The 19,503-nt window shown below is 46.5% G+C and overlaps 1 protein-coding gene and 1 pseudogene across 1 annotated transcript in view; both read right to left on the bottom strand.

Annotated features, from left to right (window-relative positions):
• The window catches only part of SRGAP3 (SLIT-ROBO Rho GTPase activating protein 3), a 122,082-nt gene that overhangs the window by 16,823 nt on the left and 85,756 nt on the right, over positions 1-19,503 (bottom strand). Inside the window, exons 12-17 of the mRNA XM_068983109.1 lie at positions 17,786-17,816; positions 16,576-16,636; positions 14,803-14,880; positions 5,277-5,411; positions 2,048-2,153; positions 1,639-1,866 (exon numbers count right to left, since the gene is read on the bottom strand). Of these exons, the coding sequence (XP_068839210.1) occupies positions 1,639-1,866; positions 2,048-2,153; positions 5,277-5,411; positions 14,803-14,880; positions 16,576-16,636; positions 17,786-17,816 (639 nt within the window). The remainder of the gene's footprint in view (positions 1-1,638; positions 1,867-2,047; positions 2,154-5,276; positions 5,412-14,802; positions 14,881-16,575; positions 16,637-17,785; positions 17,817-19,503) is intronic.
• Positions 8,453-9,705, bottom strand: LOC138087256 (guanine nucleotide-binding protein G(I)/G(S)/G(O) subunit gamma-5 pseudogene; annotated as a pseudogene).

The following is a 19,503-nucleotide window of genomic DNA, read 5'->3' as shown; positions in this document are numbered from 1 at the left end:
GCTTTGGTAAGTATGCTATGATCTGTAGGTATCTTCCCAGAACACTAACTAACTAACTAACTATATATATATATATACTGCAGCAAGAAAAGAAAGCTGGTGATGGCTACAAAAACTTTTAAAACTGAAAAGCTTTTCTTTGTCCTAAAAGTATGCTTGCTGGCTGTTGGATCTCTGTTACAGAACAGGGACAGACCTGCTCCTGGGGTCTCAAATGAGATTAGAGAGCAGCGGGCCCAGGTTTCTATGCAGGGAGGTGTTGCAGAGAAAACGATGGGGCTGGAACGTTTCCTTTCTTTGAAGCAATTGCCCAAATGTGCCCACAGAACTAAGCGAGGCAAGAGTCCAGGAATGCTCTGATCATCAAAACACAAACTCCCCTGTAGCACCTGGCTGAAAGCAGGGTGGGTAATACCTAAATAGACAGCTGAATGTTGTCCTGGATTGGGAAGAAAAGACTAGGAGCCCTTTGGCCTTTGTTGGTTGGTGTTCTGAATTTTCTGCCTCCATCTCGTCTATAAAAAGTGTCCTATTTTCACCACATTTTAAGATTTTAGCTTTAGGAAGGTAGTCAAGCCTGAGTTTGGTAAGATTCTAAAATGCTCCTCCCAAGGGACTTTCCTGGTGGTCCAGTAGTTAAGACTTTGCCTTCCAGTGCAGAGGGTGAGGGTTTGATCCCTGGTTGGGGGAGCTAAGATTCCCAAATGCCTTACGGCCAAAAAAAAAAAAAAACATTAAAAAACCCATACAGTATAGTAAAGTAAAATAAAAAAATAATGAATGAATTCAAAAAAGACTTTAAAATACTAAAACCATCCTTAAAAAATACCGAAAAAATAAAAGAAACTATTTTTCCCAAGACCCAGCGTAGCACCAAGGCACACAGAGGTGCCCAACTAGCACCTGTTGACCTAGTGTGGAGCTCTCCAAGAATGTGAACTCTCTCTGCCAGAAAAAGAGAACTCTAGGCGGGAGAGGACAAGTGTGGGAAGTGGCATTCTCAGTGCAAGAGGCTGAGATGGGGCTTGTCCCCTGCCCTGCTGTCTGAGGTGGGCTTGTAGCTCACCTAGCCAATGGCAGCACTGCCTCTCCTAACTGATGTGATCAGTTCACCAGACCCCAGCTTCAGGAAGAGACAGAATACTTGAGTTTGTGTTGAGGCATTTGGGAAGGAAAAGCTTTTTTCCCACTGGGGATGCTGAGAGAACAGGCTCTAAAAACTGGAGTTATCAGGTGCCTCTTGAAACTATCAAGGGAGAGGCTGCCTGAAAATGAAGCCAGTGTAGAAGAGAACAGAGCCGGGACTGAGAATTACAGGCCTGAGTCCTGACGATAACAGCTGGACCCCCAGATCCAGCTACACCCGTAGCCATGATCCCAGACTTTTTAGTTAAAAATAAATTCCCATTTAGCTTAAGCCAGTTTGAGTTATATTTCTGTCCCTTATAAACCAAGAGAGTCTTGACTGATGTATCTATCCCTCATATAAGGCTACTATGAATCTCAGATGAGAAAATATACATAGGAGTATGGACTAAAAAGCAGTAAGAAAATCAAAGGGTTTCTCACTGTTCTGGCATAACAGCAATAATAACAAGAACAATGATGATAATAATATTAAGAAGAATGGAATCTTACCAATATTCTTCCCCTCCAGCCATGCATTTCTCATACACAGGTCCCTCTAGCTCCCGGGGGCTGGGGAAGATGGCTTCATGATGGATGATGATGGTTTTGATGACTTCGTTGACGTGTGCCTGGCAGGACACAGGGTCTTGCCCATCGGGGATGTGCATGAGGGTGGGCCCAAAGCAGATGGCCAGGTTGTAGGGATCCATCATGTTCTCGTCGCTATACTGTGAGAGGCTATGAGAGAGGAGTACCCATGAGCCAGGGAAAGGTGAATCTTCCCCTGTACTTTCTTTCTTTGGGGGGCTCTACTCAAGTTCAGGAGGGTGCTATGGTCTGCAAAAGCCCCAGGATACCCGCCTCCTCAAGGAGGCCAGGGCTGAGTCAGAGAGGGGCCCTTGTTGGCCAGGCAACTCACTGGTTGAGGAAAGCGAAGAGGTATCTCATGACCACGATGACCACGCGGGGAAGGGTGATGAGGATCTGCTGGATCTGGTGCACCCTCTCAGCTGGGTTCTCCAGTTCTGTAACAAAAGGGGCTTTTCAGGGCATCTTTCATCCTCACAGACCCATGCAAACATTTGTGAACCTACCTGCGAAGTCTTTGTGGCTCAGACGGTAAAGAATCCGCCTGCAATGTGAGAGACCTGGGTTCAATTCCTGCATTGGGAAGATCCCCTGGAGGAGGGCATGGCAACCCACTCCAGTGTTCTTGCCTGGAGAATCCCATGGACAGAGGAGTCTGGCAGGCTATAGTCCATGGTGTGGCAAAGAGTCAGATACCACTGAGCAACTGATACTATCACTTTCACCTGTGAGACCAGTCCATGTGGTTCAGGGGGAGGCAACTGTACTTGGTTCGAGAGACAGAAATATGACCCTGGCATCATGATCCCCTGGGCATGGGGCGGGGCCCAGGGAGGGGTCCATGGCCTAGTCAGAACCATCAGGGTTGATCCTTGGGACTTGGCTGGAGAAAACACAGAGAGAAGTTCCCTCTTAAAACCAGGTAGAGGAGCAGCTGGGGGCTCAGTGGGAAGAAGATGATTCCCAGGAGTGACGGCATCACAGACATGGAAGGGACAGACTCCTGCAGATGTCATATGAGGTCTGGGTCCAGCTGGGCCTAAACTTTTCAGGTATATGAGCCAATATATTCCCTTTTACAGGTTACATCAGTGTAAGTTGAGTTTCTGTCACCTACAAGCTATGAGTTTCAACAAACACAAGCAGGGACCAGGTTTTATTAAACTCTTTAAAAAGATCAGCTGCAGCACAGGCCTGGCACAGAGTAGGTGCTTAGGAAATGAACACTGAATAAATAACCACCTCCTGAGCTGTATGTTGTTCAAAGAGCCTGGTGATGCTTGGGATCTCATCTTTGACCCTGTTTTCAGGTCAGCCCTAGAGATACAGACATTTTATCAATCAAGCCAGAGTTGAGGCTAGTAAGGAGAAAAAAGTGCTTTGCGGGCTTGTCTCTGTTGAGAGAGAGAGAGCTCGTGCTAAGCGTGAGCTATAAAAGCTGCAAGGATTATCTGCAGGGCTGATGCATAAACCCAGGTCAATTTCCTTTTCAGACAAAAAACATGATTTTCCCTCCCAGTGTCCCCTCCTCTCTCCAGCCTCCACATTTTGTCACCATGTTCCTTCAAAAACACAGTTCTCCGCCTTTCTCCTCTGCATCCAAGGCCCTTCATGATGGCGCTTCAGCCAGCCTTGCCTGCTGCCGCCCCTTCTCAAAGTGTCGGAGCCACATTTCCCAGATGAAGTGGGAGGGGACCTCGGGGGCTCTTTCAAATATGCAGGACATTCTCTGGTGTTGTCAGTGACTAGAGGATGCCACTGGTATCTGGAATCCAGGGGCCAAGGTGCTAAGTGTCCTGAATGTGTGGGATACACAAAAGGCACTGCTCTACCCTAAACGCCAGTGGTGCCCCACAGAGAAGCTGTGCCAGGCCACCTTATCTACTTTCCCCTGCCTGCCAAAGGCTCCCCTGCCCCAGGCCTTTGCACACACTGGTTATCTCTCTTCTCTGCCCAGCACACTCCAGCCTACTTTCACCCACAGCCTGATGCCTCACCCAGGTCTCCACACAGAGGGGAAGACTCGCACACATATTGAGTCCACTGCCCCTCATTCGGGCCCCTCCATTCCACAGCTTCAGTCACAATGCCCTAGACCACCTCCATCCCCATTTCTTAATATTGTTTTCCCGAATACATTTCCTTAAAAAAGCAGACTTCACCTCACTCTGCAAATGCGAAACCAGGATCACTTGCCATAGTTAGAAGGTAAGATAAAAATAGATACAACAAAAGCAAAACAAAGCTACCAAATGATAGGCAGACACTGTTTTGCATACAAGTTTCTGAGCCCGAGGCCCTGCCCTTTCTGATCTGCAGGGAGACTGACTTGTATGGGTCCCTCCTTGATGCAATCAAGGCTTTAGGAGGGAACTGAGAAAGGACTTCCTCTCTCTTGTGATTCAAGGTACACGATGTCGTGACCTTGTACCAGAGGCTGAAGACCACGTCTGCTGAGGGCCCTGCTCTGGAACTGGACTAGTGGAGCTTCTGGAAACAGCGGCTGAGTGAGGGACACCAGGCTCAGACAGGGATGTGCCTTTGTGGCCTGGGATTTCTGAGAGGTGGTCTGGAGCCTGAAGTGGATCTGGAAAGATGAGCAGGAAGTATGAGGGCAGAAGGGCGGATGGAGGAAGCGTCTTTCACTCAAGGCAAATAAGAGGGTTCAAGCCTCCCTTGGCGCTTATCGAATCCTGGCACACCTTCTTGGCTGCAAATATCCCTCAGAACATTGTGAGAAGCATCCATATGTGAACCTGAGTGTGGGGCAACTTTTCTGCAGCTCAAATTAAAGAGTTTATTTCAAAAAAAGGGTTTATTCCAAAATACTAATATTCTAGTATTCTAAAATTAGAAGTTTATTTAAAAATATATATATGTATTTCCAAAAGGTTGCCTTGGATTTCAGCATCTTACAGTCAAGGTGCCTTTACTTCAGCTCTGAGATTGGGCTCTTGCCTTTATCCACAGAAAATACCAGTCAAGAAGGACTCTGATGGCTAGCAAGATCAGAGGAAGCCCCCAGTCAATGTATGTTTTTTTATCATTTCCCTTGTTTGTCAAGTTGTTGACCTCACTCCCAAACCTTCCATGGCTCCCTAATGCCCAAAGGGAAAAGCTCTGGAATCCTTGCAAGGCATTCAATGTCTTCTCTTTCTTGCTGCATTTTACCCTTCCAATCTCTTAATACCACGTACTGGGTGGGACACCCTCCCGCTGGTCCCATTGATCTGTGTGTCTCCAACCTTCCCGGGATCCCCGAGTCCAGTCCTCCTGATGAGTCCTGGAAGACTCATCATTTCCGCTCGGGTGTGATCTGAGAATCCAAGTCTCCCTTGGCCTCTTCTCTTCTGAGCTCCTCCTATACCCAGAGGTGCACCATGCCCATGAGCCCTTCTGTTATAAACCATCTTGTTATTTCCACAGCTAGGTTTTAAGTTCCAGGAGGAAAAGAGCCATATGGCGTCTTTCACAGCACCCCTCCTGCAGCGATAAGCCTGGAGTGCCACTTCGATAAAGACTTGTCAAGGAACTGATCATTCCACTGGAGAAATACTTACTAATAGTAGATATCAAATCTTGAAACCTTTCCTTAGGAAAGAGTGGGTTTTCCAGTCCTCGGAAATACAGTTTTAGAACACCAGCAACTGAATTGATGTCTCGTTCATTTTGGTCATCCACAAGGGGGTCTTCACCTGAGAGGAAACAGGAGATGACGATTCAGTGTGGTTAGGAGGCAGGGTGTGAGCAGATGGCAGGTGACGGGACCTGCCCCAGCCTGAACTGGAGGACAGGCAGATGCAACAGCCTCCCCAGCACAGTGTACTCAGAGGCCTCCCTATAACTGATTTTGAAACTGTTCAAATCTATTAGAATATTGTAGAATGAAAATAATGAACATCCATCATCATACACTTAAACTCATCTTGCCATATATGGTTTCTCTCCCGTTTCTCTCACTTATTATTGCTCAATTATTTGAGAGTACTCTTTAGACATTATAACACATCACTGCTAAATACTTCAACTCATTTCTCCTGAGCATAAGGATCTTCCCTTGTATAACCACACAACACACAACATTATGGCACATAAGAAAATTAACAAGAGTTCCAAACACCATCTCACGTACAGATTCTGCTCAAACATTCCCCCATTGTCCCACATCTGTCACAGAATTTTTCAAAAGCTAAGATCTAATCAATGTTCACATCATTCATTCAGTTGTTATGTTTCTTTAGCCTTTTTAATGTAAAATAGACTCCAACATTTTTATTGTTAGTTTGCCTTTCATAATAGTGGCTCTTTCGAAGAGTCTAGGCCACCTGCCTCGTACAATGTCTCACACTCTGGGTTTGTCTGACTGCTTCCTCATGATCAGAGTCAGGTTAAACATCTTGGGCAAAAATGTGATGTGGATGATGTCTGATCATTGGATTAAAGTGGTGGATTCCAGATCTCTGCATTGTAAAGGTATAATTTCTCCTTTGTAATAATCAGTATAAATAAAATATAAGATATTTTTATAAACAATAGTGATCTATGTGCCTACCACCATACTCAACATATTTTACCCAGTGTTTTGAGCATCCAATGATCATTTTTCCATCATCATTCCAAATCAATTATTACCCTGGGGTTTCAACAAAATGGTGATTTTTTGATTCTATCATTCCATCTATAGTTACTAGCTGGCATTCTTCCACAAAGAAAACCTTTCTCCGTATTCCCGCCACCTGCCTCTTTAAAAAAAAAAGTTTTATGGGCTTGTTTTTATAATTTTTAATTCAATGTGTTTAACCCACTACCCACTATTCATTGGGATGCTCAGATTTTCCCCAAATTTGGCCAGGGGGAGTTCTTTCTTATCTCCTTTTGATGTGATCTCTTCCTTGCTTTCTGGCATAAAAGATGTCTCTGAATCCTTGTACTTTCCTTGACCCAGACCTGTAATAAAAATACTTCTTCAAGGAGCTCTGTTTGTTTTTTGTAGGGAATGGTATTTAGAAACCAAGATCTAGGTTTTATGTGTGTTCATTGCTACAGGAGTGTTATAAAGAACTTCTAGGCTCTTTCAATAGATATAGAGTGTATAGATATATATGTGTGTATATCTATTTTTGCAGGGCTTTTGTTTTTATATTTTAGGTTCTCCAAATGTATCTCACTAAACATGTATGATCAAAAGACAGAAAGTAGAGGACTTCCTTGGTGGTCCAGTGGTTAAGAATCCACCTGCCAATGCAGGAGACACAGTTTCAATCCCTGGTCAGGGAAGATGCCACATGCCAAGGGGCAACTAGGCCTGTTACAATTACTGAGCCTGCACTCTACCACCTGTGAGCTGCAACTGCTGAAGCCTGTATGCCTTGGAGCCCATGCTCTGCGACAATGCAATGAGAAGCCCATGCGCTGCCGCTAGGGAGTAGCCCCCACTCACAGCGACTAGAGGAAGTCCTTGTGCAGTAACAGAGACCCAGCACAGCCAAAAATGTAATAGATGAATACATTTATTAAAGCAAAGAACACAGAAAGTAGATTAGCAACGGGGGCTGGGTATAAACGGTATATGGAGTAACTACGAAAGGGTACAAGGTTCATTTTAGGGATGATGATAATTTTCTGAAATTAGATTTTGGAGATAATGCTGTTGTTCAGTCGATAAGTACCACCCGACTCTTTGCAACACCATGGGCTGCAGCATGCCAGGCTTCCCTGTCTTTCACTGTCTCTTGGAGTTTATTCAGATTCATGTCCGTTGAGCTGATGATGTTATCTAACCATCTCATCCGCTGCCACTCTCTTCTTTTGCCTTCAATCTTTCCCAACATCAGGGTCTTTTCCAGTGAGTCAGCTCTTCGCATCAGATGGCCAAATAATTGGAGCTTCAACTTTAGTATGAATGAGTCCTTTCAATGAATATTCGGGCTTGATTTCCTTTAGGATTGACTGGTTGACTGGTTTGATCTCTGGATTGACTAGTGATGAGGTACAATTCTATTAATATATTAGAAACTACAGAAATGTACACTTTAAAAATAGGTGAGCCTTAAAGTATGAAATTCAACAGAGCTGTTAAAAACTGTATGACCAGAGCACATGTTGAAAAGTTATTCTCTGTATGGTTCTCAATCTGATATACAGCTTATTTGTTTCTGTTTCTATTCAATTTGGGGGATTTTATTTTTTTATAAATCTTAAAAAAAACTTCGCAATTTTGAAAAAAACATTTATGTGGTCCAAGAGTCAAAACCAGATTAGAAAGTTGCTTGCAGAGAAGCCCTATTCTTATCTTTCTCCCACCTACACCTTACATTTAACCATTTTCATTAGTATCTGATTTGTCCTGCTATCCTTCTTTTTGCAAAAATAAGCAAATACAATACATATATATATATATATATATACAACATTTTTACATTCCCTCATTTCTAACAATGGAAGTAATACCCTCTATTACTACATATACTTGTTTTTTCTCTTAACAGTAAATCTTAGAAATCCCTCCATGTCAGTTCACAGGAATCTTCCTCATTTTTTAAAAAAGTTTTTATACTAAGATTTTATTATATGCTGCCACCAGTGTATATAAAATAATTTCTTGTGAAACAGAAATTCATGAATATTCAGAAAGGTAGACATTAAGAACTAACAACAGTAAAAGTCTGTATAGTACGGCCCATGTTACAGCGAGAGACGTTTGTACAGGCTTCAAATTTAGCTTTCCTTTGAATATTCACCAGCTTATGAAAAGTAGTTTTAGAAAACCATGTAAAGATTCCTTTTGCTGCAAAAAGGAACAGACTTTCTGGGGTCTGGAGGGATTTGTCCTTGAAGATACTCCAGTCAGCAGAATGCCTGAGCATTCAGCAGACAGAACTGTTTCAAATCTGCAGCTGCCTGGGAAACCTTCACCCAGTCGAGTCCAGCCTCCAGCCGGAGCTGTTGAATCACTTTCTTCATAGTGGCGATGCTGGAGAAACCAGGCCTGGAGTACTCGGGGCAGATCGGTGGTCCATCGGCCCCTGGGTTCACTGGGCCAGGCGCTGGGCCTTCCCCATTTTGTTTAATGGCTGCAAAGTATTCTGTTTCATGGATAGACCATAACTTAGTCAACCAGTCTCCCAGGGATTGACATTACAATCTTTTGCTGTTACTAATAAAGCGCCGCAACAAACAGCCTTCTAACTGCGCTTCCTATTCCTACCACATGTCTCTGTGGTAGGTTCCTGGAAGTGGGATTGCTGGGTCAAAGGGTAAACTAATGTGTGGTTTCATCAGATAAAGCCAAATTCTCCTCCAGTGGGGCTGCACCATTTTTCTCCTCCTACCAGCAACACAGGAGAAGGCTGCTTCTCCACAGCCCTGCTCGTGGGATGTCTTTTAAATTTTTGCCAACTGCAGAGGGGAAAACATCTCAGGAGAGCAGCACTTCTTAGTTTCATGGGGGCTGCTGGAGCTGGCAGCAACCTGACACCTCCTTCAACCTCCTCCCCCTTCCAGAACAGCCCAGAGCAATCTAAGCCTGGTAAGCAATGAAGAGCAGGATGGGAAATTCATACTTGGATCTCTCTATACTCTGCCTCCGTGGGAAGAGAATGTGTGTGAGTGGCAGGCCTCTGCTAGCCCCAACATGCTTTAGTGCAAATTAGAGAAAGCACCCCGCCCCCACCCCTTTCTGAACCACGACGTGCAGCTTCCAGGGCCTGAGCCAGAGTTCAGCTCCCTCCTGCCCTCATGGATGAGTGCCCTTGTGCAGTGCCCAGCCTGAACGACCATCCACGTGTGGCAGCCCAGGCACTGCATTCCACTGCTCAGATGTTCCCACAGGAGGAGATGCGAATGCTTACCCCACAAGACTTTCTCATGGGGAAAGAAGAGAGAAAACATTAAAAAATATATTGCTTCACTAATATAGCACTTTTCAAGTGAGAAGCACACTGGCACACGTGACGTCTCTTAATCCTCACACAGCTCCACAGGAGGCATGGTTCCAGCACCACCCCTCTCCTGGAAGAAAGCTGAGGCCGCAAAATCAAACAACTTGCCCGTGGAGTCAAAAACAGACACCAGCAGCTCCCAGGTCTCATGATGCCTGGGAAATATCCCTTCTTCTACCTGTGGTTTTCAATTCTGTCTGCTGCCTGTCTGCACACGGGCCTATGTATCTATTTATGTATGTACCTATGTATCTATTTATCTATCTATCTATCCACACATCTGTCATCTTCCTTCCTTTCCTCCTTCTCTCCCTCCTTCCTTGATAGTAGAAACCCAATTTTTTTTTCTTTCTCAAGAAAAAAGTTCCCACGGATGAGCAAAGCCACTGTGATTGAATTTAGAGAAAGGTCCAAGCCCCACCTCCTCAGCTCCCCTCTCTAACCCAGCAGTAACCCTGAGGCCCCTCTGAAGGTCCAGAAGAGTCTGAAAACTCTGTGCTGTATCAAGCTGTTTCCTTGTTGTACCATGCATTACTATTGTGGTCTCATGATCCAGAAGCACATGGATTCTATTCCCTCCATATAAGCTCCCTTTGTCAAGTATGGTTAATGTATTGACTACACACTGACAGACACAGACACCATTCATTCTTGCTCTTCCTTCCAGAAGGCACTTCACGAGCCACCAGGGAAGCCCCTCATTCATAAAAGTGAAAATGAAAGTCACACAGTCATATCCCACTCTTTGCGACCCCAAGGACTATACAATCCTTGGAATTCTCCAGGCCAGAATACTGGACTGGGTAGCTTTTCCCTCCTCCAGGGGATCTTCCAAACCCATCGAACCTAGGTCTCCAGCATTGCAGGTGGACTCTTTACCAGCTTGAGCCACAAGGGAAGCCTTCACTCATAAAAGGAGCCATCAAACATTTTTCCCTTCTAGCCCAGGCCTTCGGCTCTCTTCAAAGCTAGCCAACTTGGCTCCAGAAGAGCTCGAGATGAGCAGGGTGGTGTGTGTGAATGACGGCTTCCTCCAGGAGAGAATTAGAGCTAAAATTCCAGGCACATATGAGAGAAAGTTGCTGTTCCAACTTTGCTAGCTAGTTTCCAGGGAGGGAAGTAGAATCATTACCGAACAGCCCTGCCTGCACCCTGCTCTTAGCCAGGTCACCCAGGCATTGCTGAAAGGCTGTAGGCAGGGCTGTACCCAGGGGAAAGTGAACACACAGGGGAACATCCTGCTGGATGGGGACGTGGCAGGAAGCCCACGGGTGGCCTCAAGGGTGGGGCTCTGCAACGTGACAACCCCTCCCTGTGTTACCTGCTCACACCCCTCTTCCTTGGGCAGGAAACAGATCTGAGAAAGACCAGGTCCTGAGTCTAGAATGTGTCAGACCCTATATGCAGTGATTTCAGCCCCAAGTCCAAACTCTATCTTGATCGGCACAGGATGAAAGGGGCCATCGACTCCTGTTCCAGCCACCCTTCCACATAAGGAGCAATCACTGTCAGCTCTCTCATCTTTACATAGAAAGAGGACAGGAGATTGGTTTGGGGGGAATCAGAGACAGAAGACTAGCCTGGGAGAAAACAGTGAACCACAGCTCTCTCCTCGGAACAACCACTGACTCCTACCTTTCCATGATGTCTTTCCTTTATTTTCCCAGAAGATTACAGGAAAAATCTCAGACCTCAGTGAGTTTAAGATGTATTGACGGCAAAATATAACAATAAAAATCATGTGTGTGTGTGTGTTCAGTTGTTTAGTCATGTCTGACTCTTTATGACCCCATGGACTGTAGCCCGCCAAGCTCCTGTGTCCATGGAATTTCCCAGGCAAGAATACTAAAATGGGTTGCATTTCCTTCCCCAGGGGGATCTTTCCAACCCAGGGATTGAACCTATGTTTCCTGCATTCTACACTGGCAGGTGGATTCTTTACCACTGAGCCACCTGGGAAGCCTCAATAAAAACCATAATCCCAACTAAAACTGTGGTTGACTCACGTCAAAAGAAAAAGAATGTGGGTTTAGGACTAATAAGCCAAGAGTGGATTTCCAACATGTAATTATTCAGAAACTTAAGGAAAAGAGATCTGTGTTCCTTGCAACAGGAATGTAGGTATGTAGGCAAGAACTTCACCCAGAGAGAAAGAAAGGGGCCAAGGAGGAAAAGACCCCTATCTGTTTGAACAAATGACAAAGGACAGGCACCCTGCAGGGATTAGAGGGTTTAAGATTTTAAAAATAAAAGGAAGAAAGGAAAAACACACAATGCTCTGGCTTAGAGAGAAAGTTCCATCACACATTAGAGCACATGGGCCCTGAGGAGTGGGCTTGGGGCACCTGGTTACGGGGGAGCTGCAGGGAACACAGCATCCAGGCATGGAGAGGGAAGCCAATTTCAGGAGAAGGGGGAGGAGAGAAGCTGCTCTTGAGGATCAGCCAGGTCAGGAACCCAAACCCAGGGTGGTGAATGTCAAGAAACAGAAAGTAATTTATGTGAAATCTAGGCACCAGGTGCCTAGAGAATCCAGAATGGTGTTCTCTAAAAGAGACATCCCAGGGACTTATTTTAGAATAAGCCATGCTTTCAGGTAGGCTCAGATGGAGCAGAAGGACGAGGCTGGCAAAAGAATGAGATTCATTCTGGAGTGAGGGTGAGAGGGAGAGGAGCCTCACTGGACACACGAGGCAAAGAAGAAAGCAGTTTCTTCAGCTGAAGTTCAGGTCAGGTGATCTCTGCGGTCCAAGGCTTGTTAGGACCAGAGAATTCTAACGTGCGCATCACCCCTCCAAGGCACCCAAGCAAGTAACAGGAGGTACTGACCTTAGAAATCACATTCAGGAAGGAAAGAAAGCAGGGCTGCTGGGATTGGGCGTGGCTGCCTGATACAACCGGGTACTTAGTAATAAGACACTGGCAAGTAAGAAAATGCGAGGGGGTTGGGGGCAGTCAGCAGGCTGAGGCACTAGGCAGTGAGTTTACTCACGAGATAAAAGGAGTTCTGTATAGTAGGATGCTCCCAGGAACCAGAAAAGGGTCCAGAGGGTCCAGCTCTGCTCACTTACAATGAACACAGGGCAGCAGGGGTGCTATGGAGTCAAAGCAAATAAAGAAACCAAACCCCGGCTGGGCTGGCCGGCGATGATGAGAGGAGCTCAGGGAAACGAGGAACTTCCAGTCCTATCCGGGAGGATACCTCTTGCTCTGTGGGCTCTGCACATGCTGTTCCCTTGGTCCGGAATGCCCTTTCCCCTCTTCCCCTGACTCTTACCCTTCAAGCCTCAGCTGAGGCATATCCTCCTCCAAGAAGCCTTCTGAGGCTTTGCTATTCCTCCCCCTTCACCCAAGCTGAGCTCGTGGCTCCCACCCACCTCTTACCCCATCCTTGCACTGATCATGCTGTTTACCTTCCCAGCTAGCAGTGACTTGTCTCTTGTTCCTGTTGTATTTCCAGACCCCAGTCCATCACCGAGTGCACTGCAGGGCTCAATGGAGGCTTGTTGAGTGGATGAATAAATGCTTCAGTAGGAGCATGGAGCAGGGCAGTTCTGGAGCTCTCTGGTTCTAAGTGCCCCAGATCCTGAAGTGGAATCTAAAACCTAAGCTTCCTGGGACCCTAGGAGGTCACTGAGAGTCACATCCAGCCCAACCCTGCTCTCCACACCCGGTTCCAAGCCAGAGTGCCCAGGGATGTTAGGCTCTGTGCTAGGGGCGATGGGGGTGACAGGCTGGTGTTTCCTCCACCCTGGAGCTAGGTCTCAGGATGGAGGCAGGAGGACAGGGCAAGGGTGAATCAGGCCTGGCAAAAAGGCAGGAGAATTCTAGGGCTGGAGCCTCGGGGAGAGGCCTACTCAGAGCACAACCATCAGGGACAAAGGATACACCTTCCAAGGCTGTTTGTAGGATTATATGGAAGAATGGGTAAGAAAGTGCTTTGTAATTTGGGAAGTGGTGTACTGTGAGGAAATGGGTTTGGGATTGGGGTCCTCACACCAAACTTGGCATCTAACCGCTCAGAGAGAAAGGCAGGAGATCAGAGTTGAGGAGTAAACTGTGGAGATGTGATGCCTCCAAATGCTGTGAGACTACAGCAGAGGTTTGCTCAGGACGCCCCAACACTGGCTTTTCTCTCCTCCCCAGGATGGACTTTTTTCAGTCACCAGGGAACATGATTTAGAAGTGGCTTCCCAGGTGGCACTAGAGATAAAGTACCCTCCTGCCAATGCAGGAGACATAAGAGGCATGGATCCGATCCCTGTATTGGGAAGATCCCCTGAAGGAGGGCACAGCAACCGACTCCAGTATTCCTGGAGAATCCCATGGACAGAGGAGCCTGGCGGGCTACAGTCCATAGGGTTGCAAAGAGACAGACACCACTGAAGCAACTTAGCATTCATGCACGATGTTTGAAACTATTTCTTTGAACAGAAATGCCCAGACTCTAAGTTTCACTATAGCAGCAAGATATGCACTAGTATCAAAATGGCAGAGATTTTCCTGACCCTATTAAGTCCTTACTTTGCACAGGCCCTGCCACTGGCCGTCTGTCCGCATCAGGGATCCTGAGGCCAAGGGAGGCTGAACCAAGTAAGCCACTTTCTGGTGGACATTTGATTTCTGATAAGCTTTTATATCAAAGTGGGAACTAGGTAACCTCCCCAAGGGGAAGGGGGAGTCTATGATCTCTTCCTCCCAATGCATAGCTTTGCCAAGAACACTACAAAAAAAGTGAGAATTAAGATGTTCTAAGCCACTCCATATTATATATATTCTTCCAACTTTTCTAAAACACAGAAGACTTTACAGATTCACATAATAATTCCAAACCCCCCTTTCCCCAGCGACCACTGCAGAGTTCACCAGAGAAAGTCACCCATGTGTAATTGTAATTGAAAGTCACCCTGGTAATTGTTCAACAGTGGGGAAAAAAGAAAAACTAAAAGGTTTTAGTGTTGCCCAGTTTCTGTGGTGTAAACTCCCGCCTTGGGTGATTTCAAGCTACCAAGGTAAAGTCCCTGAAGGTGAAGCTGGAAAGGGATGTTGACAAAAGCTGCCCCAACAACACTGGCTCCAATAAATGCGTTCATACCCACCCTGGCTTCCTCTGGACACAAGCTGGAGATGATCACTTCGTACTTACCTCTCTCAAAGGAATTTTTGATGTCATTGACTTCAACCTGAGATCCTGGCACTCTGAAGATGCCTTGCTGCTGGAGTCCTAAAAGAAATAAATAAAAAGAAGAAGAGGAAGTGCCTTGAGCTCATCAGATCACTGAGAACATGGATAACCCTCCCCACTGCTTGTCTCTCTCTCCCATCATCCTTTGTAAGAGCCATTAGCAATGGCCATCTCCCAGTAGAAGCCCAAAAGGAGCCTTTACAATGAACTTTTAAGCTGGTCCAAATTCTCAGTCACATTCTGCTTTATATGTCTATGGCCTCTTGTTCAGGCTTGAAGGAAAAAAGAAATTTATATCAACACTGGACCAGTGCATAACTTCCACTTTAACTCCCAGGTTAGCTCAATCAAATAACTGGGTAGTGAAACGTTGCCTACCAAGCTCATCAGTTGCACTGTTCCAGGTAGCTTGACCTGAGTTAACAAATGCCACTGGGGTTTAACAGTCACAGAGATTTTGAACAAGAATGATTAATACCATTTCTTCAGCCATCCCCTCGCCCATCACAGACTTTATCTTTCTTCAAGAAAATCTAGAGTCTAGACTGCATGCTAACTTGGGATCGAGGAGTTTGGGGAAGGTTCACTTATTAAAGAGACAACCTCATTTTTCATGTGTTTCTACAAGGCCATAAAGAAGAGCCAACCTTGCTATCTGACACAGCAGTAACGACAAAACAGTGACCTACAGGATCGAAGATTAGAGGACCTCGCTCATCTGAAAAGGAAATTAAGACGGGGATCCTTTCCCTGAGATTCAGTTTTCTATAGCAAACAACTCTCCACGTTATAATTTACGGAAGTGTTTACCCTTAAAGGCAGGGTTTAAAGTTTGGTCTGAATACACAGTATGTGCTCAACAAACGTCGTTCATTTCTTTTGTTAACCAATGCTGAATTTCTACCACCTGGGTCTCTGACCGCATCCTCCTGGCTCAGTCCTGTCCAGGCACGCGGGCCTTCCTCCCCATATTAGGCCAGGACACTCGCCATTCTCTCCACCTGGACTGCCAAGCTTGGCTTCTACTCAGATACCACCTCCTCGGAGATGGGTCTCCTCACAAGCTTAGCCAAGTCAGCCCTGTCCTCCTCTAGCCATTCTCTGTCCCCTTAGTTAGTTCTTAGGCATTATCACTAGCTGAAATTAGACTATGTATCTCTCTGCTCATTCATTTCCTTGCCCTTCTAATTGGTCACGTAAGCTACCGAGGGCTGGCAGCCTGCTTGTCTTGTTCGTGGCTGTGCTGCCATTGTCAGAAACAGTGCCTGCTCTGCACCCTGGAAATATATTTTTGAAGGAATGAATAAATAAATAGATGGAGGCACACATTAAGTGCTGGGAACACCATGTAGCATATCCCAGACACTCTTATTTCCTTCACGCAGCTTGCCACAGTCTAGCAGTATTAGCCGACTGGATGGCCAACCTCAGTCAGTGCCCAAAGTGCAGAGCTCTGGGCTTGGGTGGGAGTGAGGAAGGAACTAATATGGCTCTCCCGTGAACCCCCCTGCTCCACAGTGTTCCGAGTCCCCAGGTCTTCTCACCACCACCTTCAGTCCCCCGAACACAGAAGGCTCCATAGACAGCAGTCAGAATAGCAGCTGTTCTACGGAGCATAAGGAGAGCAGTAGCGTGACATCTACCAAGATGAAAATCTGAGTCTCATCTCTTACGAGAACAGCCAGGCACCTGTCCTTGAAAGAGCTGAAGACACGGCCCTGAGATTAAGCTTACCATATAAATTGATGTATCGGATACAGCTCTCGACGACCAGTGGTATAGCTTGTCCTGAATCCTTAAGAAAAAAAGTCGTGAGTTGTATTGGACTTGGCAACCACCACAGGAGAGAAGACACTGCAAACACAGATTACGAACTCAAGCCAGAATATTAGTACCATCGGATTAGTAAGAAAACAAGCAAGGAACCACTAATTCTAAAGTCTCCACAAACAGTTAAAATAGGAAGTTTTCTGTTATTGCAGAAAAGGCATAGCTATGATAATTTTAAAGAAATGCTCTGTCTCCTTACTCAGGTAGGAAGGAATCAGGGCTCAGGAGGCCTCACAGGCACATGGCGGAAGGGGAGGGAGCCCTCCGCATGGAGGGAGCTAGAGTCTGCTCTCCAACACTTCTCTGCCTCCCACTCCCCTCAGTCCCAACTCAACTCCATTCTCCCAGCATTCAGGGAAGGAGCAAGGACTCTGCCTAGGACTGTAGGACCTGCTACTGGCATGAAGAAGGGCTGGCAGGAGAAGCAAGGCCGGCCCCAGGGGTCCTTCTGAGCTCTGAGAAGGGAAGACCAGCTCTATTCATGATGTAACAACCTAAACATCCAGACAGATAACTTGGTTTAACAGTACACATGTTACAAGGAAAACTTCTAGAAAAAATTATTGTCAGCCACTGACCACTGAGTGGCCACCTTAGTCAGAAAGGTTGACTAAGATGCACCTCTAAACACATGTATCTGGGGTGTCAATGTCAAGTTCAATGACATTTCCCTAGGCTGGCCCAAGGCCACAGAGAGCTGGGCAAGGGATCATTTTCCTTTGGATTCCATCATTGGTTGACCCTTCTGCTATTTTAGGCAACTTACAGAGCATACAATCTTAAAAAAAAAAAAAAAAAAAAAAACACTCTTTTTTAAAATGGGCCAAATTAAATACTAGCCTCCTCAGAAGGTGAGGAAGCAGAAGGCACATGTACTGGTATGCTCACGTAAAAGGGACAGGGGAAAAAAACATGAAATTGGATGGTTTTGTGGCTCTTCCACACCCCACCTGGGAATTCTTAACTAGACCACCTTAACTCTTAACTAGAGTCACAGAGAGGATAATAAAGTGGACTCATTGGCAACAGGCAAGGCGGGCCCTGTGCTAGAAGTCAGGACTAAAGACAGTTTCCATCCAGTTGAATGGGGCTAACGGACCTTTCCAGTAAATACCTGGTTCCTGGTTCGAGCATTTCTTCTTCCTCTGATAACAAAAAATAAACAGGCAGCAGAGCAGGAGAAAAAGAAGAGATTATGCAGGAGTAAGATCAGTTAGAGTAAGCAGATCCTTCAGAGTCCGGGAACGCCGAAATGCAATGGCAGCCAGTGAAGGGCCAGGGAGATGGCAGGCAGCCTACGAGGCTCAGGAGCTAGGGACCTGCCCCGCCAGCCTTCCAGGGTGGCTGCTTTGGACACCAGAGGGCAAAGAGGCCTCTTTCAGTCCTTGTCGAAGTGCAGGAACAGTGAGCACTAAACCCTTTCCTAACCTCAAGTCTACCGTCTCCTCAACACAGGGGCTGTTTATTCACCAGCAATGAGAGCCCACCTAAGACCCCTTAAGGTGAGCCCAGCTGCCCACAGAAAGGAGGGACACACCCTCTCGGGTATCTGCTGGGACTGTCCCTGCAATCAGCTCAGGGAACCTCGATCTTAGCTCTTAGTTAACCAAGACTGTATTTCGCAGGGGCCCTCTGGATAGGACCCAAGGGCAAGTTGCCCGGTTCCAACTTCACATGGCGGACCATGCTTTCCCACCAAACAGCTGAGGCAGCAGGTCCTAGGTACGCGCTCAACTTTGATCTCCTTCTGCCCGAGGACCCTCACCCTGGCACTGCAAAGCCCTCAGGGAACCCAGAACTGACAAAACCTGGAGTGAGGGGAGGGCCATATGGTCAGAACACCTTGGTGATCTTGCAGGCAGAACCAGAGCCTTTATTTTCACTCAAACTGCCCATTTGTAGGGGAGAACTACCTTCCTCTTTCTTCCTGTACAGGCAGCAGGTCAGGCTCTGGGGTGCGTACTGTGTCTCATTCAGCTCCTGGTGGAGGCCACCTCCCTGACTGAGAATCAGGAGGATGTGAGCCTCCTCCCTGGTGTCACCCATCCAGCCCCTGGCATCTCAGCTGCTAGGGTCTTCCTACGTTGGCTAAGCCCACCTGAACCTAGGACAGCAGTGACAGATGGTCAGATGGGGACCATGGGCACCCTCCGGAAAGCCCAGGCAGCACTCGCAGCTGACGCTCCCCTGGTGCTTCCTCTGCACCAGGCAGAGCTACTTATCTGATCCTCGTCACACACTCATGTGTGTGCGTGTTCAATTGCTTCAATTGTGTTCAACTCTGTGTGACCCTCTATGGACTGTAGCCCACCAGGCTCCTCTGTCCATGGAATTCTCCAGGAAGAATAACTGGAGTGGGTAGCCATTCCCTTTTCCAGGGGATCTTCCTGACCCAGGGATTGAACCTGGGTCTCCTGCATTGCAGGCAGATTCTTTACTGTCTGAGCCACCAGGGAAGTCCCCTTGTCCCTCTAAACCCTCATAACCATGGCATTTCCATGATGTTATTTTACTGACAAGCCTTTCAGAAGTTTGGCATTTCAGAGACAGGGATTCTTAGTTCATGCTGAATCTTCTTTCAGATAGCATGAGGATCATAAGAGGAAATTTAATTCCGTTCATAAAGGTTGGAGGACTGAGTGCATCACACTGCCTTTTCATTTTCTGAGAGTTAACCATCCTTGAGATACTCTGTCCCCAAACTGAGCTCAGAGAGGACACACAGAAGAGCTGGTTGAACTGCACTGATAATATGTGGTACAAGCGCATGTGACTACAAAGAAATGCAATCGCTTAACAAACAAACTTTGTTTCAGTCAAACTATCCCCTGA

This window comes from Capricornis sumatraensis, chromosome 10 (genome assembly GCF_032405125.1).
Source record: "Capricornis sumatraensis isolate serow.1 chromosome 10, serow.2, whole genome shotgun sequence".
Classification (NCBI taxonomy): domain Eukaryota; kingdom Metazoa; phylum Chordata; class Mammalia; order Artiodactyla; family Bovidae; genus Capricornis; species Capricornis sumatraensis.
Note: the sequence above shows the minus strand (reverse complement) of the source record. Positions and strands in the feature narration are given on the sequence as shown.